This window comes from Muscardinus avellanarius (genome assembly GCF_963383645.1).
Source record: "Muscardinus avellanarius genome assembly, chromosome: 3".
Classification (NCBI taxonomy): Eukaryota; Metazoa; Chordata; class Mammalia; order Rodentia; family Gliridae; genus Muscardinus; species Muscardinus avellanarius.
The window spans coordinates 44,352,032-44,378,720 of NC_137788.1; the positions used below are offsets into that span (position 1 = coordinate 44,352,032).

General features: G+C 46.8%; 1 protein-coding gene across 1 annotated transcript in view; it reads right to left on the reverse strand.

The window, feature by feature from the left end:
• The window catches only part of RAB3B (RAB3B, member RAS oncogene family), a gene marked incomplete at both ends in the record, with an annotated part of 63,506 nt that continues 36,817 nt past the window's right edge, over positions 1-26,689 (reverse strand). The window contains 3 exons of the mRNA XM_080690803.1: positions 1-188; positions 13,346-13,470; positions 18,231-18,349. Coding sequence (XP_080546929.1) covers positions 1-188; positions 13,346-13,470; positions 18,231-18,349 — 432 coding nt within the window. The remainder of the gene's footprint in view (positions 189-13,345; positions 13,471-18,230; positions 18,350-26,689) is intronic.

Here is a 26,689-nt window from a genome sequence, read left to right on the forward strand (position 1 = left end):
CTAACACGAGCAGTTCTGCTGCAGCAGTGGTGGGGTGTCCGAGAGACGTGTGGTCTTGGAGGCGCCCAGCACGGAGGGGTCCGTGTCCAGCGAATCGGACATCTTCTCGCAGATGGCATCCACCAGGCGTTCAAAGGCCTGCCTCACACTGATATTTTCCTTGGCACTGGCTTCGAAGAAGTCAAACCCTAGAGAGAAAAGAGAAACAGACATTTTTCCCATCCCCTCGGCTGGAACCCTTTTGTGTCCCTAGCAAAACACTGTAAATCAGTATGGCCAGTGCTCCAGGTAAAGCAAAGAGGCCTAACTTCACGGGCAGGGGGCGCTGTTTCATGGGGACCACACAGAGCAGGGGGTACTTAGGCTGGATTTATTTATTTATACTGGGGATTGAACCCAGAGGCATTCTACCTCCAAGTTATGCCTCCAAGTCCAGCCTGATTTTATTTCTTATTTGGAAATGGTTTCACTAAGTTGCAGAAAGCCTCACTAAGTTGCCAAGGCTGGCTTAGAACCTGCAACCTTTCTGTCTCAGCGTCCCAAATATTGGGATTACAAGTGTGCACCACCACACCCGGCTTGTGCTGGTTTTAGAGTCAGACAGACCCTGGCTGTGTCATTGATCAGCTATTTCTTTTTGGTTCTTTCTTTCTTTCTATCTTTCTTTCTTTCTTTCTTTCTTTCTTTCTTTCTTTCTTTCTTTCTTTCTTGTTTGGTGGTACTGGGGTTCCTGGAAACCCTTCTACCTCCAGGCTACACTCCCAGACCCATTTTATATTTTTATTTGGAAACAGGGTCTCTTAAGCCAACAAGGCTGGCATCGAACCATCGCGATCTTCCCGTCTCCGCCTCCCAAGCGCGGGGATTACAAGCGTGCGCCACCACGCCCAGCTTGATCAGCTGTTTCGATCCAGGCAAATCACTTGCTCTCCTTACAAATCAATCTCCTTATGTGTAAACAGGGATAATTTTACTTACCTCCTAGAGTTATTTCAAGTATGAAATAAGAAAATGCATGTGACTATAGGGCCAGTGCCTGACACAGAGAGGATCATTAGCTGTTTGCTGAAAGAGTGAATACGCAAAAGTGTGTGGAGCACTTCACACTTGCCAAAGCCTTAGCACATCCTTTATCTCACTCACACTCACTGGCCCTGCGGCCCCTCGGGGAAGGGACAGCAGGGACTCCTCTCCAGCACACTGATGCCAATACCATGCCATGCGGGGAGGTCAGCTGGAGTGCCCAAGACAGGAGAAAGTGCCAGGATGAGCAGCCAGGTGGGGCTCTGGAGCTCTTGGTGAGGGATTTGCCTCCTCTTCCCAGCCTGGCCAGCTCCACTCGGGAGGCACCACCAGAGCCACCGGAAGAAGCAAAGCTGCCTTCGGCCCTTTGTGTGTACCCACAGACACACTGGCTGGTCTCGTTCAGCGGGGCTCCGCCTCCCTAAGTCCCACCACAGTGACCCTACCGACACTCCCCAGAGCCCCAGAAAAGGTCCGGGGAAGCTGTACTTGAGGCATGCCACATTCTCATCTGCTTTGTGCCTTGAGCTCCTTTGCAACATTTTTTGTACCAATGAACAAAATGTGGCTGTCCCAACAGACACAAGCACAGGCCCTCCTGGTTCAGACAAAGTGGCTTCTTCTGCCTGCCGAGGGGTTAGGCTGGTGCTGGGGCCAGTGGCCGGCATCGGAGCCTGCCGTGAGGCAAGGCCACTACTGGGGCCTCCGAGGCTGGGATCGGAGCCACCTGAGGGGTTAGGCTGGTGTCAGGGCCAGTGAGGCCAGAATCCCTCCCATGAGGCAAGGCCGCTGCTTGAATCAGCGAGGTCTGGATCAGTCCACCAGGTACACTACTGGGGCCATCAAGAGTGGGATCGGTACTTGCAACGCGGCATGCACAGAGAAATATCGCAGAAAATATAAATCAGATGCTTCCCCTGATCAGCAATAACTAGGAGGAAAGGGGCAAAAGGAAGTGGTCGAGCTATAGAAAGGGCCCTATAGTGAAGCAACTAAGGTGACCAATCAGAGGGTATGGAATAGGGGAGGATGGAGCCTCTTTAAAAGGCAGGAGGTACATAAACAAATGTATCAGAGTTAATCACCAAACAAGCATGGGATGGAGGGAGGGGGAGGGAATGGGATGGGGGCTGGATGAGGGCTAATTGGATGATGTGTGCTTGTATATCCTCTCAAGTCTTGTACTCCAATGTGATTGATATATGACTACAATGCACCAATTAAATAAATAAAAACAAAAAACAACAACAACAACAACAAAACAAAGTGGCTTCTTCCACCCAAGGATCCTGACCAGCTTGATGGCGGCCCTCAAAGGTGTACGGTAGCCTTCTCACATGCCCGCCCAGCAGTCCTCCTCTTTTCTCTGAGTCTTTCTTCATTTCTCCTGAACAGCCTTTCACTGTATGTGTGTGTGTGTGTGTGTGTGTGTGTGTGTGTATTACTGGGGATTGAACCCAGGGGCATTCTACCTCCGAGCTGCACCTCCAGCCCTATTTTATTTATTTGGAAACAGATCTCACTACTTGCTGAGGCTGGCCTTGAACCTGTGATCCTCCTGTCTCAACCTCCCAAGTACTGGGATTACAGGCATGCACCACCACGCCTGGATCCTTTTTTTTTTTTTCTTTTTTCATTTAGTCCCATCTTTTTCCTTTATGTTCCTTGCACTTTCTGCTTAGAATCCTTAATATCTACCGACCATCTGCTATATACCAGACACTATACTAGGGGCTTTACAAAAATCATCTTATTTAATCCTCACAAGAGCCTGTTGGGTAAATATCATCAGCTCCGATTTATAAATGAGAAAATGAAGCCTCCAAGAGATTGCGTAACTCACACTGGGTCACGTGGTATGGAAATTGGGTTTAGACCTGGCTTTGTCTGGCTCTGAAGTCTGTACACAGCCTGGCCTCTCTTTTCTTCCTCTTTCTCCCTTCCCCTTTGCTTTTTTTTTTTTTTTTCTTTTCCTGATCATATCTTTTTCTTCTTTTAAGAGTCTTGTTTGCTTTGATCTGACTACCACAGTGTGTGAATCCGGGCAAGTCGCTGCACCTGTCTGAGTCACTTAACCTCTCTGATTCCCAGACTCTGCGTTTGTCAAGTAGAAATAATAAGTGTCTTCCTACAGGGAGCAGCTGGGAGGATTGGGTGCGACCCTGGATAAATTCCTGCACAAAAGTTGCCCCTTACGAGGACAATTTCTGTCTGCTCTTCTCTTTCATCTCACTCCCCTCGCCTCCACATCTTTCTGACTCTTTGATCGTGCTTTCCCAGGAAGGAAGGGGGCTCTTTCCTCCTCCCTACTTCTGCCTATGATCCCACCATCCATGGGGAGGCCTGAAGCCCCCGCTACAGACAAGGCGTCTCTTCCCCAGCCTGCCCAGCGTGAAGGCACTCAGATCTCCTGTGAGGTGCCGGACCTGAGGGCGGCAAGCCGCAAAAGCACTCGCTAATTGCAGACATGCAGAAAGGAGGCAGCTGCGGCTGGCTCATTATCCTCAGGCCAAGGAAACCCAGTCGGCTTCAGAGACCCAGCAGCACAGAGCTTAATGAATTGACTCCTCCGTCTTCGGTCCTGGCTCACTGCGGTGTTGGGGAGGTCGAGGGGAGTGGTCACTGGCCTAGGGAAGGGGCAGGCAGGTAAAGCAGAGAATAAGCTTTCACCATCAGTCTGGACGAAGATGAGGAGCTGGCACTGAGGTGGAGACGTGCCGCACCAGACAGGTGGGCAGTGGCAAGAGGCCTGGGCGCCAGCCTGGATTTGAACTAGCCTCTGCCACCCACTGGCTGTGTGACCTTGGGCAAGTTGCCCAATGACTTCCAAACTCTGTTTCTTCATCTGTAGAATGGGGTATCACCTGCCTCATTGGGAGGTAATGAAAATCAAATGCACCAATGCACGTGAAGGGGCTGGTATGTGGAGTCCGTGGCCATTCTCCTGCCCATGTGCTCCGGCCTCATTTGTCTCAGCCTCTCTGCCCACCACTGTCTCTCAAAGCCTTCAGGAAACCCTCTTGCTCTTCACCATTCAGGTCAGTCAACAGCCAGGTTATTGATATTGTTCCAGGTTTTGTGTTGAGTGTCAGGGACATGGGGAGAGAGAATCTAGTTGTGGAAAAGGAACATTAATAAGAGGGTCACTGGACCCAGTGGCACACGCCTGTAATCCCGTACTTGGGAGGCTGAGACAGGAGGACAGCAGGCTCGAGGACAGCCTCAGCAACTTAGTGAGACCCTCGGCAACCTAGAGAGACTCTGTTTGCAAATAAAGAGATAAAAAAAAAAGGCTGGGGGCAGAGCTCAGAGGTAGAATGTCTCTGAGTTCAATCTCCAGTACTAAATAAATAAGAGTGTTGATTCCTCACCTCTGCGCAGCCCTTCAGAGTTCACAAATGCAATTTTAGAACAATCTTGTGAAGGGTGTAGGGCAAGGCGGGGCTTATCACTTGCAGTCTGTAGACAGGAAAACCGAGGATCAGAGACAGAACGTACAAACGTGCAAACATGCTCTATGATTTACGCAGCTGTCTCACTCTCAGCTGCCACGGTGACAGAGCAAACGATAACATTCTATCCTCGCTGGGGTTACCAGCGGCCATGCAGGAGTGCGGGGAGGAGATGGGAAGGAAGCTTCCTGAAGTTAACTGCAATGTGAGCCTTTGATGTCAGAGCCAGCCAAACTCTTCACCCCGACTCCTTCCTCGGGACCCAGCGTGGATATGGTTCTCCATTTCCTTCTGTCGTAGCGCCTGTCACCCTGTGTGTGAACGTGCATTTGATGGGAGATCCTGGAGCAGGGACCGTGCCGCCCACCAGAGCCCAGCACCGGAGCGTGGTGGGAGGACACAGGAATGAGCGTGGACGGTACAAGCGTGGAGCTGAGGGGCTGACAGTGGGGGGGCCATGAAAATCCAGCTCAGCAAACGCAGATTCTGGGCTGGGACCTCGAGACTCCTGGAAGACAGACGCTTTGACAATACCTTAATGAGCATGTCAAAACATCAGGACGCTAAGAGACTGCCAAGGCACAGAGACGGTGCTTAACCAGTCCTGGGCGCCAGGGAAAATTTCTTGGAGAAGCTGTTGCCTGAGCAGATAGCAACTAGATGAAGATGCGTGATTGTGATTGTGCATATGAGCATATTTATGTGTAGCACACCAGGCAGGAAAACAGTGTGGGCAGAGATAAGGGGTGAGAAGACCACCTTGGTACGCGCTAGAAGGGCTATCGTACTTTGTTCTGGTTAGAGCAGGAATGGGAGTGGTGACGTCAGGAGGCCAAACACGGGAGCTGCCATGCCACCCTTCAGAGCTGGCTTCGCTGCCACCCTCCTGTGTGCGTGTTGGGGAGGGGTGCTGGGGGTTGAACTCAGGGACGTTCTGCCTTTGAGCTACACTCCCAGCTCTAACTTATTTTTTATTTTGAAGCAAGATTTTACTAAGTTGTGGAGGATCTTGCTAAGTTGCTGAGGCTGGCTGTGAACCTGAGATCCTCCTATCTCAGCCTCCTAAGTACTGGGATTACAAGGGTGCCACCATGCCCAGCTTCACTGTCATCTTAAAGATACCCAAAATATGAGAACCCTAATTCAAGGTACCAGCTCATAGGTCTAGTCAGCTCGGGGATACCGCTCATGCTCTTAGGTTTACTCTTTCTGTGCTACTAGGCCTTGAACCCAGGGGTGCTCTACCTCTGAGAAATACCACCAGCCCTTTTGATTTTTTTTTTTTTAAGTTTTGAAACAGGGTCTCGCTTAGTTCCCCAGGCTGGCCTCAAACCTGTGATCCTCCTGTCACAGCCTCCCAAATACTGTGAGTCACCATACCTGGCTCAGGGATCTCTTTTGCTTAACAGATCAATCCCCACTGCACCCCCCACCCAATTATTGCCAGGCTCCTGGAAGGCCTTTCATTAGCAGGCCCAGGTGGTAACCTTTTCCTCAGGTTCATTAATAAAGATTCTCAAGAGCAGAGAATCTAGTGAGGCCAGAAAGTTGACAACCAATTAAGCAGTCTAGCCACCACCCCCAGTTCCTTCCTCCTTCTAATTGGCTTCAGAACAATGGGATTTCTGCAGCCTTTAATAGAGCCCAGTATTTAATTTATTCTCAGATGCTCCTTATGTCCCAAATGATAGTTTTTACCTATCCTGCCCAAAGGCAGCCAGCTGTGACAGAGCCACGGACCACCCACACTGCCTGCTTCTGACAAACTCACAAACTCGGAACCAGCTAAACTCATCTCTCTGCCTCCCAACGCTGCTCCAGAACACATCTCCACGATCGTTCTGTTCAAGTCCCTTCTCCACCTGCTCAGACACTGCCTCATCTCTGGCATTTACCAGTGCTCCCTTCAAACCCCCAGTCACTGGCGATTTTGGCAAGGGACTCTTGCCATGCTTCCCACCCTAGGCTTACTCTCATTCTCACTGCTTTGAGCATCATGTGAACAGTTACCCAACACCTTGGCCTATTAATTTCCTGACCATCTAATCTCCAGTGACCTTCTCTTCCATTTTGCTTCAGCTAAGCCCCATCTTATAACCTGAACTATTTTGACTTGGACATGTATCATTGGAACTAAAAAAAAACCTGATTAATTTTATATCAGCTTCCTTGGCTTGAACCCAAGACCCTAGTATTAGGTTTTCATCACTATAACAAAATACTTGACACAAGATATTTATAAAGAAAAGAGGCTTATTTGGTTCATAGTTCAGGGAGTTCAGAGTCCAAAGAGCATAGCATGGGCTCTGCAGTGAGGACTGTCAGCTGCGTCACCTCGTGGCCAATAGCAAGGAAGGGAGCAGGCGTGGGAGCAAGACTGCATCTCAGGAAGCAGCAGGGGAGCTCTCAGGAGCACTGCGGGGTCCATGAGAGCTACCTACTGAGAGCTCACCCCCAATGACCTAAGACCGCCCACGAGGCTGCACCTCTTTTTATTTTGTACCAGGGATTGAACCCAGAGGCATTCTACCTCTGAGCTGCACCCCTAGCCCTATTTTATTTTTGAAACCAGGTCTCACTAAGTTGCTGGGGCTGGCTTCAAACCTGCAATCCTCCTGTCTCCGCCTCCCACGTCCTGGGCTTACAGGCGTGCACCACCAAGCCCAGTTAGGCTGCAGCTCTTAAAAAGTTCCACCACCTTCCAGTACTGTCACCTGGGGACAAGCCTTTAATCACAATGAACCTGTGGGGGCCACTCAAGCCACATCCAAACCACAGCAGCCCTGCGTGGCCGGGCCTCTGTCCACTTCCCGCCTTCGTTTCCAGGTGCACGCTCTGCTCCAGAAACATGGCTGCGCTCTCATTCTGCGCCTTTGCACCTGTGCCTGCTCCTAACCCTCTTCACCACTCACCTCTGGCATGTCTGACCCCGGGGCCTGCACACTGCCCCCTCCCCGTGCTCTCACAGCGTTTTGCACAGTCGTTTCAGTGAGATTATAACCAAGAAAATGGGAACTATTCTTAGCAGTTATTTTTTATTTTTATTTTTTGGTGGTACTGAGGGTGGAACCCAGGGGCTTTTCTACCTCTGGGCTATACTCCCAGACCTATTTTCTATTTTATTTGGAAACAGGCTCTCACTAAGTTGCTGAGAGCCTCACTAAGTAGCTGAGGCTGGCTTCAAACCTGTGCGATCCTCCTGTCTCAGCCTTCCAAGCGCGGGGATTACAAGCCTGGGCCACCATGCCTGGCATTATTCTTAGCATTTAAACCAGAAGGGGTTGTTATATAGGTGTTGGAAGAATTGGGAAGCCTAACAGAATAAAGAAAACCCAGAAAGTATCAATAGCAACAAATAGTATTACTTGAGGCAAAGAAAGCTGACAGTGCTGGGCATTGAACCCAGGGGCACTCGACCTCTGAGCTACACTCTCAGCCTTTAATTGGAAACAGGGTATTGCTAAGTTGCCCAGTCTGTCCTCACACCTGCAATCCTCCTGTCTCATTCTCACCAATACTGGTATTGCAGGCGTACACCATCGCCCTTGACTGATAAATTATTTTAAAGTGCAAAAATAGACACAGAGTGTGGCATAGCTCATTGTACACAAGAAAACCTGAGTGGCCTGGACTCAGCCTCTTCATGAGTAGAATCGCCGATTCGCTGTGCTGATGGTAATGTGTGCTGCACAGGTACAGATACCGCGCTACTTATGACTGATGATGATGATACCGTCTTCCAGGCCAGGAGTGAGAGTGAAGGGCACAAAAGAATTGTTGTGAAAGCACGTTGCGAACCATGTCACTGCTAGTTATTATCAAGGCCAACTAGGTCTCTGTTTCTCTGCTACCAGGCTCAATGAGACAAGGTTCCAACCATTCATATAAAAAATTATTGAGCACCTAGAATAAAAACATGCAAAGTACAAGGCTTTGCAGGATGAATGATCAGTGGGGGCCACTGTGTGAATAGATATGGAATCAAAGTAGACAGACCTAAATAGACCTCCCAAGCCAGGTGTGGTGGCACATGCCTGTAATCCTAGTACTTGGGAGGCTGATGCAGGAGGACCACAGGTTTGTGGCCAGCCTAGCAATTTAGGCCCTCAGCAACTTAGTGAGACCCTATTTCTCAATAAAAAAATAAATAGGGTTGGAGGTATAGCTCAGAGGTTCAATTTCCAATACCACAAAAAAAATAGACTTTGCCATTCAACTAATCCATCCCCCACTGTTTTACAGATAAGCAAACTAAGATCCAGAGACAGGAATCAAGAGGCTTAAGATCACGTAGTGAAGTCTCAGCAAAAGTAGGATAAACCCTCAGCCGCCCAACTCCTACTGTGGGAGCACTTTTCCCACTCTACTGTGCTGGTGTGCATGTTTCAAAACCATGCTTAAACATTCTCCCTTGTACACAGGTGCAAATCATTCCCCTTTTACTAGCTTCCCTGGGCTCTGGCCAGAGTTATCCCTAATTAAATCCAGAAAAGAGACAAGAAACCACTTTCAGAGGGGCACATGGAAGCAGAGACCCCAACATTTTATGCTTCCCAGAAAAGAACTTCCTGAAACTACTCTGGTCTCCCAAAGATCCATCTACCACAGCATCTCCTTTTTTATTTTTTTTTGTGGGGGTGGGGATTGAGAATTGAACCCAGAGACATTCTAGCTCCAAGCTACACCCCCAGTCCAATTTTATTTTTTATTTGGAAACAGGGTTACTTGAGAACCTTGCTAAGCTGCTTTGAACCTGCGATCCTCCTGTCTCAGCCTCCCAAGTACTGGGATTCCACCACTCCTGGCCTGTCACCTCAGCAACTCTAAGAACTCACCTAGGTCCCAGGAACCTGGAGGATATGGATGCCCTGCAGCTACTCACGGCTTCAGTAAGTGCTAGATGCTGGCCAAGACAGTGGTCTTACCTGAGTGAGCTGAGGAAAGCTCAGAGAGTCCTGGGGAAGAATCCCACACAGTGGAGAATCCCATGAAGCAGACCACTAAAACTGATAAAGCCTGGGATAGTGGCAGGGGCTGGGGGGCTGGGTGCTGGGGTGAGGAAGGCTGAGAACCCTCCCAGATCTGACCACATCCCTGCAAAACTCTTAACGTAATCTACGAGAGCCCAGGAGCCAACCCGTCTCTCCCTCTGCCTCGCCTCACACCACTCTTCCCTGGATTACTCAGTCCCTGCAATAGTCTTCTTCTGGTGTGATGTGGTTTGGTTTGGTTTGGTAGTGGGGACTGAACCTAGGGGCATTCTACCTCCAAACTCTACCCCCAGCCCTATTTTATTTTATTTTATTTTATTTTATTTTATTTTTGAAACAGGGTCTTGCTAGATTGCTGAGGCTATCCTCGAACCTGCAATCTTCTTCCTGTCTTAGCCTTCCAAGTACTGGGATTACAGGCATGTGCCACCACACCCGGCTCACATAGTCTTCTTTCAATTTCACGAATTTTTTAACGCTAGCCCACATTATTCAGACCCCACTATTACTCTTTGCTTGACGAATCCTTTCTTGTCCCTTTGTTCTCAGCTAAGTATTACTTTCTCAGAAGACCTTGGCTCTCCAGCCTAAAATGAGCCAAAGGAGTCGTTTCTTTTTCACTTCCTTATTAGAGCATGTGGTGGATTGACATGACTCTTACCTGCCCACCATTCCATCCTCCTGGGAGCCGCTGTAAACGATCACAGTGGGATTCCAAGTTACAATACCTGCAGCCACTGGGATGAGCATCTGACTCATGAACAACCAATGACAGCCTTCCCTGAGATTGACATATAGTGGAAGAAATAGGCAGAAGGCCTCTTTTTGTCAGAGTTGGAAAATAAGAACGTGGATCTGCCATCTTCTGTCCCATTCCCCAGGCAGAGTCTGGTGACAGAAAGGGCTGAGGGAACATGTCAAGCTGAGAAACATATGGCGCGACTGAGTCCCACGTCTACTGGACTTCCCAGCCCACTGACCTAATAAATTCATTTTTAGCCAGGTGTGGTAGCACACACTTGTAATCTCAGTACTTGGGAGGCTGAGATGGGAGGATCACAGCTCGTGGCCAGCCTCAGATACTTCACACATGTGAGGCCTACGCAGCTTAGTGAGACCCTGTTTCAAAATAAAGAATAAAAAAAAAAATAGGGCTGGGGGTGTAGCTCAAAGGTAGAATTCCCCCTGGGTTCCATCCCCAGTACCACACACAAAAAAATACAAATACAAATACAAAATAAATAAATTCATTTTTCTGGTAACCCTAGTTTGATTTGGAATTTACCACTTCAACAGTCCAACTCAAACAGACCTTATCACAATTAACAACTTTATAATGATATAATTTAGCCAGGTGTGGCAGCACATGTCTGCAATCCTAGTATTTGAGAGGCTAAGAGAGAAAGCTCACAGGTTTGAGGACAGCCTCAGCAACACAGTGAAACTTTCAACAACCTAGCAAGACCCTGTGCCCCTGGGTCCATCACCAGTATCACAAAAAACAGAACAAGATATAATTTACATGCCTTGCAATTCACCCATTTACAGAATTATTTTTTTGTTTATGGTGGTAGTGGGGTTCCTGGAAGCCCCTCCGGGCTACACTCCCAGATCTATTTTATACTTTTTATTTGGAAACAGGGTCTCTTAAGCCAACATGGCTGGCTTTGAACCTGCGCGATCCTCCTGTCTCCGCCTCCCAAGCGCGGGGATTACAAGTGTGTGCCACCATACCCGGCTACAGAATGCTTAATTATATGTTATTCACAGAATTATTATTAATTTCTTTTTTGCATTACTGGGGATGTAACCCAGAGGCTTCATATCCCTGGGCTACACTCCCAGGCCTATTTTTTATATTTTATGTGGAAAAAGAGTCAATAAGTAGCTGAGGCTGGCTTCGAACCTGCATGATCCTCTTGACTCAGCCTCCCAAGTACTGGGATTATAAGCATGCGCCACCACGCCCGGCTCACAGAATTATTTTTAATAGTACTTTCCCTATTCCATGATGGTAACAGTTGCAGCGGTTTTGTTCACTATTAATTATATACCAAGTGCCAGGACTTGGCTCAACACATGTGCTCAGTAAAATATATTATACATATATATACATATACATACATATACATACATATACATACATATACATATACATATACATATGTGACACTGGGGTTCCTGGAAGCCCTTCTACCTCCGGGCTACACTTCCAGACCTATTTTGTATTTTTTTATTTGGAAACAGGGTCTCTTAAGCCAGCGCGGCTGGCTCTGAACCAGCGCGATCCTCCTGTCTCCGCCTCCCAAGCGCGGGGATTACAAGCGTGCGCCACCACGCCCCGCCTCAGTAAATATTTTTCAATGAATAAGTGAAATATGTGAATGGATGTCTAACTTGTGCTGGATGCTGGAGATAATGAAACAAATCAGACCTATTTCCTGTCCTCAAGGGCTAGGAAAAGAGATAAATAAGTCAATATTTTCTGTAAGCAATAGAGGAAAGCTCAGGAAATGGTGCAGGACAGAGTCGAGCTAGTCTGACCAGCCCAGAACTGACCCATTCGATGAAGGCCTTTGTCGAGTGTCTCCCTACACTGTGCGCTAAGCACTAACTCACGTGTCCCCACGTTCCTGTGCCGAGTCTCCTGAGAGCACGTGGTGACGGCACAGGCGGCCTGGTGTTGTCCAAGTGTGGGGCTCACCATGTGATTACGGTTCTGTAGACCAAGTACTTTCTAGACCCTGAGAACTTCTGAGACAGAGGAGGAACAGCAAGACCCAAGATGACCCAACCACCCCCTTTATTTATTTATTTTTGCGGGTCTGGGGATGGAACCCAGGGGCATTCGATCTCCGAGTTACACCCCCTGCCCTATTTTTTATTCCTTATTTTGAAAAAGGGTCTCACTGAGTTGCAGAGCGCCTCACTAAGGAGCTGAGGCTGTTTGTGAGCCGCGATCCTCCGGTCTCAGCCTCCCGAATGCTGAGATTACAAGCGTGCGCCCCCACGCCCGGCTCCCCCCTTTATTAAGCTCATCTAGCTCGCTAATTTCTAGTCCAGGACACCTTGGAGAATAGGGGTCAGGAGAAAGACATTTAGGGTGCTCACATACACACATGCGTGCTCATACTTGTAATATACATTATACAGATATATATAACACAATCCACATACCGATATTTCAGAAATTGTGAGTGTAACTTTAAGTTTTCTGGACCTTAATATTTATTTATTTATTAGTACTGGAGGTTGAACCCAGAGGCATTCTACCCCCAAGTTATACCAGCAGCCCTATTTTATTTATTTATTTTATTTTGAAACAGGGTCTCACTCAGTTATGGAGGGCCTCACTAAGTTTCTGAGGCTGGCTACAAACCTGCAATCCTCCTGTTTCAGCCTCCCAAGTGCTGGGATTACAGGTGTGCACCACCACGCCTGGCTTATATGCTCAATATAACAAAATATATACATATCCTAATAGACAAAGGACCTGAAATTCACAAGCACAAAGCCCATATGTACCACACAAATGTACAACAATACATACAAGCTGGGTGCAACGGCACATGCCCATAATCTCAGTATATGGGAGGCGGAGACAGGATATCACAGGTTTGCAACCAGCCTCAGCAATTTAGTGAGGCTCTCGGTAACTCAGTGAGACCTTGTTTCAAAGTAAAAAATGAAATGTGACTGGTGGTGTAGCTCAGAGGCCTAATGCGCCAGGGTTCGATCCCCAATACAAAAACAACAGCAACAACAAAAATACACACAGAGCACAATCAATCACAATATGCCTAAATGTCATAAATATAAACACACATTTGTGGGTCCCACTTCCAGGTACGCAAGCACACGCAGCTGCCACACACATACCGAGCTGCTCTGCCAGGAGCCGGCCCTTCTCAGTGGGGACAACCCTCTCTTCCTCCACGTCACACTTGTTCCCCACCAGAATAACCTGGGCGTTGTCCCACGAGTAGGTCTTGATCTGAGTGGCCCTAAAAAGAGAGAGAAATGTGTTAATCATCCTGCTATCGAGGGAAGAGCTGCGTCCCAACTCTATGCATACGTTAAAGCCTAAACCCCAGTGTTGTCATGGGAGACGATGATGTCATGAGAGTGGCTCCCACAGAAGTGGGATTCTTGTACCTATAAGAAAAGAGAGTGGGGCATTGTGACACATGCTTGTGATCCCATTACTTGGGAGGCTGAGACAGGAGGATCGCAGGTTTGCAGCCAGCCTTGGCTACTTAGTGGTGTTCTCTGAAATTTAGGGAGACCCAGTTTCCAAAAATGAAATAAAATTAAGCTAAGGCTATAGCTCAGAGGTAGACTACCCCTGGGTTCAATCCCCAGTCCAAGAAGAAGAAGAAGAAGAAGAAGAAGAAGAAGAAGAAGAAGAAGAAGGAGGAGGAGGAGGAGGAGGAGGAGGAGGAGGAGGAGGAGGAGGAGGAGGAAGAGGAGGAGGAGGAGGAGGAGGAGAAGGAGGAGAAGGAGAAGGAGAAGAAGGAGAAGGAGAAGGAGATGATGAAGAAGAAGAAGGAGGAGGAGGAGGAGGAGGAGGAGGAGGAGGAGGAGAGAAGGAGGACTGGAGGAGGGCAAGGAAGAGGGGAGAGGAGGGCGAGGAGGAAGAGAAGGAGGAGGAGGAGGAGGGGAGGAGGATGAGAAAGAAACTAGAGTGTTCTCTCTCTTTGCCATGTAATGACACAACAAGGAGGAAGCTGTCTCCAGATACTAGATCCACGGCACCTTAATTTTAGACTTCTGAGCCTCCAGAACAATGAGAAATAAATGTTTATTTATTTCCATGTCAACCTCCCAGTCTATGTTCTTCTTGTTATAACTGCCCAAACAGACTAAGACACACTCTCCTAGGCTGGAAAGAGAACTTCAAAAACTCAAAACTTCCATGAAGCTAGCAACACCCAAGTTACTGCCACTTAATTCAGCTGAGAACAGGCAAAGAGGCCTGTCATTGCCGGCTGCCACAGACGCTGACCCAAGCCTCGGCCGCAACCTTACTCTGGAATTCTCTAATATCTGGCCATTCCTGTCCTTGTAGGGCAAAAAGTTTTTTCTAAAATGAGTATCTGACTACTGTAGTGTGTCCTTTGTTAAAAGCCTTCTCTGGCCCCAGACTAGCTTTGTGATAAAGATTGGCTTCCTCAGTTCAAGACCATTCACGTCCTGTCTCACAGACCTTCCCACTCCTTCCGCAAATGCCCTTCCATGTTGTGCTTTGCTTGTGTGGGAATCACTTCCCCAAAGCCAGCTCCTCCTCCAGAGCCCAGTGCTGATCCCACAGTCCCTTGCAGGAGCTTCTCAAGCTTCCCTAGTCCCAGCTAGCTCTCCCTCCTCTGTGACTCCTAACCCCTCACTGAGGCCTTTGATCATCATTATTTATAGATACCAAAACATCAGCAGTGGTATTTTTCATACAGGATGATTACAAAATTTTTTTTTTTTTTTTTTTTTTTGGTGGTACTAGGTGTGGAATACAGAGGCTTTCTACCTCCAGGCTACACTCCCAGACCAATTCTTTATATTTTATTTGGAAACAGGCTCTCACTAAGTTGCTGAGAGCCTCACTAGCTGAGGCTGGCTTCGAACCTGTGCGATCCTCCTGCTCAGCCTCCCAACCATGGGGATTACAAGATTATAAGCATGCGCCACCACGCCGGGCTCAAAACTTTTTTTAACTAACTAAAGATTGAAACCAGGGGCATTCTACATTCCAGGATATACCCCCAGCCCTTTTCATTTTTTATTTTGAAACAGGGTCTTGCTACATTGCTGAGGCTGGCTGTAAGCCTGATCCTCCTGTTTCAGCCTCCCAAGTATTGGGATTACAGGCGTGCACCTCTAAAACATTTTTTTTTTTTTGAGGGTCTGGGGATGGAACCCAGGGGCATTCAACCTCCAAGCTACACCCTGCCCTATTTTTTTATTGTTTATTTTGAAACAAGATCTCACTGAGTTGCAAAGGGCCTCACTAAGCTGAGGCTGTCCTCAAACCACGATTCTCCTGTCTCAGCCTCCCAAATGCTGCGATTACACACGTGCGTCACCACGCCCGGCTAAAAAATACCTTTTAAATGTTTGTACTTTTCAAACGTTTGCATATGAACATGCACTACTTTTATAATTAGAAACAAAAATTTAGCAAAAGAAATAAAAAAGTCAGACCCTACATTATAGGGTCTTTTTTTTTTTTTTTTTTTTTTTTGCAAAAATGGGCTTAACTCTGTTCCTAGTCACCCCATTAAGTATAATCACTTTCTCTCCGGGTTCCCTGAACCTTCACCATGACACCTATTATACTTGGTTAAATGTATCTGTCTCTCCCTGAGGGCGGGAACAGGCCTATTCATCTTTGGGGTGCTAGCGCCCAGCACAGAGCAGCGAAGGTGTTAATGAGTGTCTCATGAATGATTGGGCCAACAAATGGTTAATCCTGAAGCAAATCTTGAATGTGACCCTAACCTGACACTAACAATCTAACCGCAACGTGGACCTATTATTGATCATTGAGTCTGATCCTAAAACCCATCCCACCACCAACCTTCGCACCCCCGATTAGCAGTCATTCCCTTGAAGGACGGGATGCACTCGCCCACTGTTTGCTGAGAGCTCGCAGAGTCTGGCCCCATTCTGGGCACTGGGGCTTAGGCAGCACAGGGGACAGGGTGAGGGGTAGAACTAGGCTGAGACCAAGTTGTTGCCCAGGGCAAATCTCAAAGGCCAGGGCTCAGAAAGACAGTCTTCAAACTCAAGGCAGGCACTTGAAGCCCACTCTCCTGATCTCTCCACACTACTCTTCTTCTCGTTTTCCTCCCTCCTCCCACCCCATCCTCTCTCTCGGCTCCCAGATTAGCAACCAGCTCAGGTTATTCTTGGAGAAATCGTCACCAGGTGTTTCTCAGGCGGAATGAGCAGAGACTGACGCAAAAGAGAAAAGAGGTCAAGGCCAACCGGGGATGAGCAGTGTGGAGGCACATCATGATGGAGCGAGTCACTCCGGGGAGGAGTGGGGAGAGGAGGAGGAGAGGAGGAGGGATTGTCTAATTCATCTGAGTTTCTCTAACACATAGCATAGGGCCGGGCACATGTTAGGATTTCAGTTTGCTAAGTGAATGAATAAATGAATGAATGAGTCTTGTACCAGTCCTGCACAGCATTGAAGGAGATGAAGGGAAGGGAGAGGGAAAAGAGGAAAGGAAAGGAGAAAGGACGATAGCAGAAAAAGTCGTCAAAAGGGAAGAGGGAGAAAGGAGGAAGAAAAGGATGGCTAGGAGGCAGAAAAAGAGAGCAAAGGCTGCCGGGAGTAACATGGCACCCTAACATGTAACAAGAGCGGAGGTGCAGCCGGCAGCCTGCAAGACCACTCCAGGCTCAAGGCTCCATGCCACCAGCGGTGCTTCACACTGTCATGACAGCTGCTCCTCGGCAGGAAGGAAGTCCTCAAAGGGTAGCTGCTGTGGTTTTGATGTGGTTTGTCCCCAAATGGTACATGTGTTGGAAGCTCGGCTCCCAGGACGTCAATGTTAGGAGCTGGTGGGATCTTTAGGAGGTGGAACCTAGTGGGAAGGAATTAGGTCACTGGGGTTGCTATCCTCAGAAGGAATAGGTTTATTCTTGGCCTCTTTCCCATCTCTCTCTGGCTTCCAGTCTTGTCATGTGATCTCTCCCTCTTGCACCTGCTCCTACCATGATGTGATGTAGCCAGGGGGGCCTTTGCAAGAACCAGTGCCACCCTGTATGGACGTTTAGCCTCCAAAACTGTGAGCTAAATAATCACTTTTTCTTTAGAAAGTATCTAGCCTTGGGCATTTTGCTATAGTAAAAGAAAACTAACTACTATAGTAGCTATGGGCAAAAGGGAACAGGAGACATGCATGGTGCTGGCCCGCACTGCTGCTGGGTGCCTGGCTCACTCAGCTTCCCCGATCCCGAAGAACAGCAGTGGCACAGGTGCCCTCCTTTCTCCCATCCTCCTTTCATTAGGGGCACTGAGTACTGAGTGCTGGCCCCTCCCTCTCACGCGTCCTTCCCCTCATCCTCCATTCTTCCTGGGTGTAATGCCCCAGTAAGAAAGACACAGTGGCTCAGAGGTTGTACCTCTGGGGTGCTGTAATGATTTCCATTGCAAATTGAATCTTTATGAACTTAACTGGATGTGTTCTTGGGTCCCAAGCCCAGCCCAGAGATAGAGAAGTACTATGTGAATTTAATCTTTACTGTAGCCAGAATAATCTTCCTCAGACATAAATCTGAATGTGTTGATTTGCATTTCAAATGTCACCACCTAGAGGATAAAATCCAAACTTCTCACCCCAACACGGACCATCCTTCACGGTCCTCTCACCTACCTTCTCAGCTTTGCGCATCCGTGTTCTTTTTCTGGAAATTCCGATCATTTGTCCCTTGAGCTAAGCCCTATCCATGTTATAAAATGCGGCATGTGTGCCACTAACCCCCAAATACCTTCTTTGACTCTGAACTGGGCCAGGGAACCCTGTCCTGGGTTCCGACAGCCAGTCGCCTCTCTCCATCACTGTGCCTGCCACGTGACATTTGCCGGCTTGCCGCTCTGACTTCTCTCATCTGAGGACTCCTTGAGGGCAGGAGCCATGTCTAATTCATCTGAGTTTCTCTAACACATAGCATAGGGCCGGGCACATGTTAGGATTTCACAGTTTGCTAAGTGAATGAATGAATGAATGAATGAATGAATGAATGAATGAATGGAGTCTTGTACCAGTCCTGCACAGCATTGAAGGACTCCTCATTGGTGATGTCATACATCAGAATGAAGCCCATGGCCCCACGGTAATAGGCGGTGGTGATGGTCCGGTATCGCTCCTGCCCAGCTGTGTCCTAGGTAAGAAAAGGAAAAAGTCAGCCTGCTAGAAAGTCTACTTTGGTTCCTAAAAAAGTCCCCAAGCCAATGAGCTAATAATCCAAGGTATATTTAAGGAGCATCTATTATGTGTATTGCATGGTGCTTGTGACTAGAATAAAGTGATTTTTAAAGCCTCATAGAAATTAATAAGAAAGTAATTAAAATCCCAATAGAAAATCGCAAGAGGCATGAACGACTCACAGACATACAAGTGCATAATTATTGAATTAAAAAGCTTCAACCTTACTATTAATAATGATTCTCGTCATAGAGGAGGATGCAGTGAGATCTACAACCTTATTTGTGGGAATGGAACTTGGTTTGACCTTCCTGGAAATAGATTTGAAAGTCTCAAGAGCGTTAAAAAATGTTCAGACCCTTGGACCTAGAAATAGTCCTTGTAAAATTTTTTCTACAAAAATAGAAAATCAGACAAATATTTATGCACATACGTGTCTGCTATAACTTTATTTAGCTGGGAGTGTAGCCCGGAGATAGAAGGGCTTCCAGGAACCCCAGTACCACACACACACGCACACACACACACAATATATATATATGGCTGAGGGTGTAGCTCAGAGGTAGAACACCCCTGGGTTCAATCCCCAGTACTCCAAAAAAATTAATTTGGTAATATATAAATGTCCTTATGATGGTAATATATAAATGTCCTTAAAAATATAACTTTATTTAGACAGTGAAGAAGTACCATCAACATCATTCAATGATACAATATTTAAAGTGTAAGAAAATATATGCAAATGTATGTAAGGAAATATAATGACATGAGACAATGCTTATGTGATATAATATCAGTATTGTAAATATGTATGCAGAAAACTGTAAAAAACATCAAAAGGTTACTATAATAGAGATATCCCTGAAAAAGGGACAAGAATTACTGGCATTTTTATTATCTTCACTTTTTGTGCTTGTGTGGTACTGGGGATTGAACCCCGGGGGCACTGCCTTTGTGTTACACCCCTAGCCTATTTTTTTTGTTTTGAAACAGGGTCACACTAGGTTACAGAGAGTCTCTCTAAGTTACTGAGACTATCCTCAAACTTGCGAACCCACTGTCTCAGCTTCCCAAGTACTGTGATTATAGGCATGTGCTATCATGCCTGGCTTGTATTACTCTTTGTGTGTGTGTGGGGGGAGGGGGGAGTACTGGGGATTGAACCCAGGGGCATCCTACGGCATCCTACCTCCTAGCTACACCCCAGCCCTATTTTTTTATTTTTTATTTTGAAAGAGTCTCACTAAGTTATAGAGGGCCTCACTAAGCAGCTGAGACTGACTACAAACCTGTGATCCTCCTGTCTCAGCCTCCCAAGTACTGGGATTACACGGGTGCACCACCATGCCCGGCTTCATCTTGTATTTACTCTCTATTCTTATATAAGGAAAAACAAACATTTTCCTCTCCCCACAAAACATGCCCAAGACATTGTTGATGGCGAGCAGCTCACAGCTAGCTGGAAAGGCAAGGCCTAGTGAGCCAAGGCAGGGGCAGCAGCCAGCTGTTCCTGGAGCGCATCAGGGTGTTCACGGTGTCTACACCATCCTCACGCAAGGGACTGGCCCACCTCTGTCACTACAGGTAATGCATGAGCATGAATAAAATATCTCCTCGCATAGCATTTCATTTAAATTTTATAAAATCTTAAAAAATGAAATGAAGCCGGGCGTGGTGACACACACTTGTAATCCCAGCATTCAGGAGGCTGAGACAGGAGGATCTCGGTTTGCAGACAGCCTCAGCTACTTAATTGGGTCCTTTGCAACTCAGTGAAATCTTGTTTCAAAATAAAGAATAAAAAATAGAGCTGGGGTTGGAGCTTGAAGGTAGAATGCCCCTGTTTTCCATCCCCACGACTGCAAGAAAATAATAAATAAATTAATTAAATGAAACAGGGCCAGGATGTAGCTCAGTGATTCAGCATTTGCCAGCAGTTCACAGGTCTTGAATTCAACCTCCAATGCTGTGAAAAGGGGCCACTCGCGTTCATATTTAAAGTTAAGAATGCAGAGAGGACCGATGGCCTTCCCCAGGTCACAGAGCTGGTGGCAAGAGCAAGGCCTTGAACCCAGGGCTTCTGATTCCAAGTCCAGTGCACAAAGACCGATTTTTCCACAAGCACTTACTGAATACCATCTATAACAATATATAAAACAAATAAGAACAATAATAACTACAGTGCCATTATTTATTCATAGATTGCACCTGACCTGCTATCTAGAAACTCAAGGAAGCCCTGTAGGTAGAGTATGTGTTGTTACTCTTGTTTGACAGAGGAAGAAACTACAGTTCCGAGAAACTGCTCAAGAAGTATCAGACCTGGGATCCGAATAATGTCCGGCTGACTCCCAGACCCACTGCCGTATACCGCCCGTGCCACGAGCCATGCTTTGTGTGATACAAAATAGAACTGACACCCTCCCTGCTCTGAGGAAGCCTCAGCAGAGTTGTGGAGTTGGCCAGAGCATACCAACCAGCTGGTAATTAGCAAGATGTCCTTAGACTCAGGCAAGTGGTATAGACAGAAGGTGAAACACAAGTTCAGGCAAGGTGGAGACATGGTAGTTTGGGGAAGTTGTAGAAGACTTCAAAGCAGAGATAGTGTATCAGTTAGGCGAGGCTGGGCCTTCCAGTAACATGTATCCCCCAAATAATTAGCTGCTTGAGTTCATTACTGGTACATACACTCTAAAGGTTGGCTGGATTGCTGCTTTGTCTTTCTTATTCCAAGATAAAGACTGACAGAACTGTTACCAGAAGGAAAGAGAGTGCGTGATCATGTGTTAGCCCTTAAAACGTCTGTTTCCATTTCACTGGCCAAAGCAAGTCAAATATCCATAACCCAACTTCGAGGGTAAGCAAGGACAATCCCACAACACACCCAGAAAAAGAACCAGAAATATGTGGTAGACAACATAACAATCTCCACTGGTGGAATCTGCACAGAGCCCGGGGGCATGATCTTGAAGATGTGCTTATTTGACAAAACTAGGAAGCCCAGAGGGACTAAAGAAGAGCGTTTTGTTGTTGTTGTTGTTGTTTGTTTCTTGTGGTACTGGGGATGGAACTGAGGAGCATTCTACCTCCAAGCTATACCCCCAGCTCTATTTTACTTTTTTATTTTGAAACAAGTTCTCACTAGGTTGCAGACACCTTGCTAAGTTGCTGAGGCTGGCCTTGAACCTGTGATCTTCCCATTTAAAGGAAGGTTTTCTAAGCAGAGAAGTGAAGGAAGTGTATTTTGGCAGTACAAAGAGTTTTTGCCCATGACTACTCCAGAAGAATTTTTAAAATGGTGGGAGATGGGAGTGGGTAAATAATAAAGCTAGAAAGAGCTATTGCTGGGAGCAGTGGCACATACCTAGAATCCCAGAACTTAGGAGGCTGAGATGGAAGGATTGTAGGTTTGAGACCAGTGCTCACTAACTCAGCAAGACCTTTTTTCAAAGTAAAAAATAAAAAGGGGTTGGGGTAGCCAGGTGTGGTGGTGCACACTTATAATCCCAGTACTTGGGAGGCTGAGACAGGAGGATCCGGGTTCAAGGCCAGCCTCAGCTGCTTAGTGAAGTCCTCTGAAACTTAGTGAGACCCTGTTTCAAAATAAAGAATAAAAAATCAGCCTGGGGATATAGCTCAGAGGTAGAAGGCCCCTGGGTTCAATCCACAGAACCACAGAAAAAAAGAGCTGAGGGTATAGTTTAGTGGTAGACTACTCCTGGGTCCAATCCCCAGTTACATGAAAAGAATGCTATGCTATGGGAAATGAAGTTTATCTTTTAGGGTCAAAATTTCAAGACAAAGGATTAACAGCTCATTGACAGAAAAGACTTGTAATCCAACTGATGCCCAACTATTTGGAAATCTTTTTTTTTTTTTTTTTTTTTTTTTTGTGGTACTGGGGATGGAACCCTTCTTTTCCCAGGCTACACTCCCAGACCAATTTTATATTTTATTTGGAAACAGGGTCTCTTAAGCCAGAGAGGCTGGCTTTGAACCCGCATGATCCTCCTGTCTCTGCCTCCCAAGTGTGAGGATTACGAGCGTGCACCACCATGCCTGGCTATTTGGAAATCTTAATATGTAATCATTAATAAACTTGGACATGGAGTTAGTTTCATCTCTATACTCCTAGCACAGAGCTCTGAACAGTAGAGATTCAATCACTGCCTGCTAAGTAGTAAAAAGGCTTGAGATTAAAACCATGGTCTCTGGAGTTAGACCTCTGGGTGTGAATGGTGGTCTCCAACTTATCATGAGACTATGATAGGCAGCCTCTAATATGGCTTCCAATGATCGCTGCCTCCTGGTATTCCTGGTCTTGTACAATCCCTTCCTTGGACATTTTACCTTTGGGGGACTTATTTTCTTCATTTATAAAATGGGAATAATAATACCTCCCTCCCAGAGTCTTGTTGAGGATGAAGAAAGTTACATGCAAAATGCCTGGAACAATTGCTGGTGCTTAGTGAGCTAGATGGAAGCGTCTGTCATCGCATTTGCATTTCCCGGGGACAGATTCCCAGGGTCTGGCCAGCTCCAGTGACAGCTCCCATGCCATGGGTCACTTCCTCTCCGTTCAAACCTGTCCAGAGACGCCTCCAAACAGTTTCAATGGGACGCTTCCCTTAGATCCCCTAACGGAAAGGGAAAAATGGATGAGCTCAAGAGTCCAGCAGGAGCTGGTCTGATTCCCAGCTCTGCCATTATCTGCCATAGTTTTAGTTTGTTTTGTTTTGTTCAGTACTAGGTACCAAGGGCCTTGCACATGCCAGGCAAACGTTCTACCTTGAGCTATACTCTGGCCCTTTTTATTTGTTTTTTTTTTTTGAATTAGGGTCTCATGAAGTTGCCAAGACTAGCCTCGAACTTGTGATCCTTCTGCCTCAACCTCCTGAGTAGCTGGGATCACAAGCATGTGCCACCACACCTAGCTTAAGTCATGTGATTTTGGACAGGTTGCTTATTTTATCTCTTTGAAACTTTCTGCCTCACATATGGAATAAAACCCTACTTTGTAGGACTTTTGTGTTTATTTTTTTTATTTTTTATTATTTTTTATTTTTTGCTTTTTGTGGTACTAGGGATGGATGGAACCCAGGGGCATTCTACCTCTGAGCTACACCACCAGCCCTAATTTTTTTTTTATTCTTTATTTTTGAAACAGGGTCTAACTGAGTTGCAAGGGGCCTCACTAAGTAGCTGAACCATGATCCTCCTGTTTCCACCTCCCGAATGCTGGGATTACAAGCATGTGCCACCACGCCCGGCTGGATTTTTGTGTTTAAATAAAATGTGTATGTGTGTGTGTGGAGGGGTACTGAGGATTGAACGCAGGGCACTGTACCTCTGAGCTACATCCCCAGCTCTAATTTTTATTTTTTGTTTTGAAACAGGGTCTCACTAAGTTGCTGAGGGCCTTACTAAATTGCTGAGACTGGTCTTGAACCTGCCATCCTCCAATTTCAGCCTTCCAAGTATGGGGATTACAGGCATGTTCTACCATACTCCACTCTAGATAAAATGTTTTTAAATACCTGAGTCACAGTAAGTAATCAAATATGAGTACAATTATTATTTAACTTAAAATTTTTTATTATTATTAAGTCTTAGCTGGGTACAGTGGTGTGTGACTGTGATCCCAGCCTCTTAGGAAGCTGGAGCAGGAGGATAGCAAGTTCAAGGCCAATATGGGCAACTTAGTGAGATCCTGTCTTGACCAGGGGGTAGGAGCACGGAGGATATAGCTCAGTACCTCTAGTAGAGTACCTCTGTGTTCAATCCCCTGTACAAAAAGAAAAAAAAATGTTAGGCCTTAGTTTCCTCATCCGTAAAGTGGTGATAACAATCCTGGCCTGAAAGTAGTCGCATGAGAATTAGAGATAACGCACGGGTAGAGGCTGGCAGAGCGTCGGGCACATGAGGTGCTCAGGAAAGCTCATAGTAGCTAATGTTTTGTTTTTGTTTTTGTGGTGCTGGGGATGGAACCCAGAGGCTTTCCACCTCCAGGTTACACCCCCAGACCTATTTTCTATTTTATTTGGAAACAGGGTCTCGCTAAGTTGCTGAGAGCCTCACTAAGTAGCTGAGGCTGGCTTCGAACCTGTGCAATTTTCCCGTCTCAGCCTCCCAAGTACTGGGATTGCAAGTGTGCGCCACCACGCCCGGCTGTAGCTAATGTTTTTACTGTTGATCTTGCTTTGTTATTTCATGTGAAGAAAAGCAAGCTTAAAAAACAAATCCGCTCTCACCAGTCTGTGCTCAAGGGAAAGTAGCCCAGAGAATTGCTCCTAAACCTCCCTCTGTCTTTTATTTTTAAAAATCACATTGATGAACATTGATTCCTCTCCCACTGATGAGAGTCAGAAATAGAACCAAAGAGGAGACAGGAAGGAGGAGAAAGAAAGGGGAATGACTCATTGGCTACTTAAGGAAGGAGACCGTGTCATTAAGGACAATCAAGTCACTTCTAAGCAAAAGATGTTCGCTGAGTTCTTTGTATGAGCAGAACATTATGGCAAGGGCTGGACAGCAGCATGAGCAACCACCGCCCTGGCCTGCAGCAGCCCTGGCAGTGTGACGGAGAGACACACAGGCAAGGGGGATGGGAGCTAGCATCAGCTGAACACCTACTCCTACTATGTGCCAGGCAGGTACTTCTGTAAACACTTTACATACAGGATTTCACTTATTATTTGTAATAATAAAATAAAACTACTAGTTGAGCATTGCTATATGCCAGGCACACACTAAGCACTTTCCCCATTACATTTAATTTTATTTATTTATTTATTTAATTTTTTTGCGGGTCTGGGGATGGAACCCGGGGGCATTCGACCTCCGAGCTACACCCCCTGCCCTGTTTTTTATCCTTTATTTTGAAACAGGGTCTCACTGAGTTGCAGAGGGCCTCGCTAAGGAGCTGAGGCTGTCGGCAAACCACGATCCTCCTGTCTCAGTCTCCCAAATGCTGGGATTACGAGCGTGCGCCACCATGCCCAACTTTTTATTTAATTTTAAAAGAACCTCCTAAAATACCATGATCTCTACTTACAGATGAGCAAAATGAAATAACTTGCCCAAGGATCCTGTGGTCAGTTCATGGCAGACTCAGAATCAGACTTGGGACTGATTCCAAAGCCTGTGCTCTCCAAGATATCGTTCACTCTGTATTATTTCTCTTAATTGTTACATCAGCCTGGAGCGGGTCAAGTTTGCATCCCCACTTTATTTTATTTTATTTTATTGGTGGTACTGGGGGTGGAACCCAGAGGCTTTTTACCTCCGGGCTATACTCTCAGACCTATATTCTATTTTATTTGGAAACAGGGTCTCACTAAGTTGCTGAGAGCCTCACTAAGTAGCTGAGGCTGGCTTCGAACCTGTTTGTTCCTTCTGTCTCAGCCTCCCAGGTGCTGGGATTATAAGCATGTGTCACCACGCCCAGCTCCATCCCCACTTCAAGTGCACGTTAACTGAGGGTCACAGAAGTTAAGTCAATTGCTAGAGTCACAAGCTACAGAAAGGCAGTTAGGATTCAAATTCCACCTTTTGACCAAAGCCTGTACATCTTCAATAGTCTATAGTCCAATCAGACTGCATATTCCTGTTGCTCCTTGGCCCCCTGGGACAGGTCCCAATCCACTCTGCGGCCCCCAGGAAGGATGTCCTCCAACCGTGGCCAAGGCTTCCAGGGACCAACAGTCTGCCTTCTGCTGAGGCTAGAAATTACTTGCAAAGCTTCAGTGAAATCACAAGCAGCCAGCACACAGATGCTCAACTAAAATTCACTGACACGGACCCTTTGTTTCTTTTTGGAGATTCCTCCCATCACCCACACATGCCCCGCTCATTTCTGCTCCACATTTCTGTTTGTGCCACGCTCCCCATCACATGCCCTTTCCCAGATCTTCCCCTTGCCTTGACTATCAGATTGTTAATTTTTTCGGGGGGGGGGGATACCAAGGATTGAACTCAGGGGTCTTCTACCTCTGAGCTACACCCGAGCTTCACCCCCAGACCTATTTTTTTTTTTTTTTTTTGGTGGTACTGGGGTTCCTGGAAGCCCTTCTACCTGCAAGCTACACTCCCAGACCTATTTTATATTTTTATTTGGAAACAGGGTCTCTTAAGCCAACGCGGCTGGCTTCGAACCTGCGCGATCCTCCTGTCTCCGCCTCCCAAGCGCAGGGATTACAAGTGTGCGCCACCGTGCCCGGCGTCCCAGACCTATTTTTATTCTTTATTTTGAAACAGCGTCTCACTAAGTTGCAGAGGGCCTCACTGAGTAGCTATG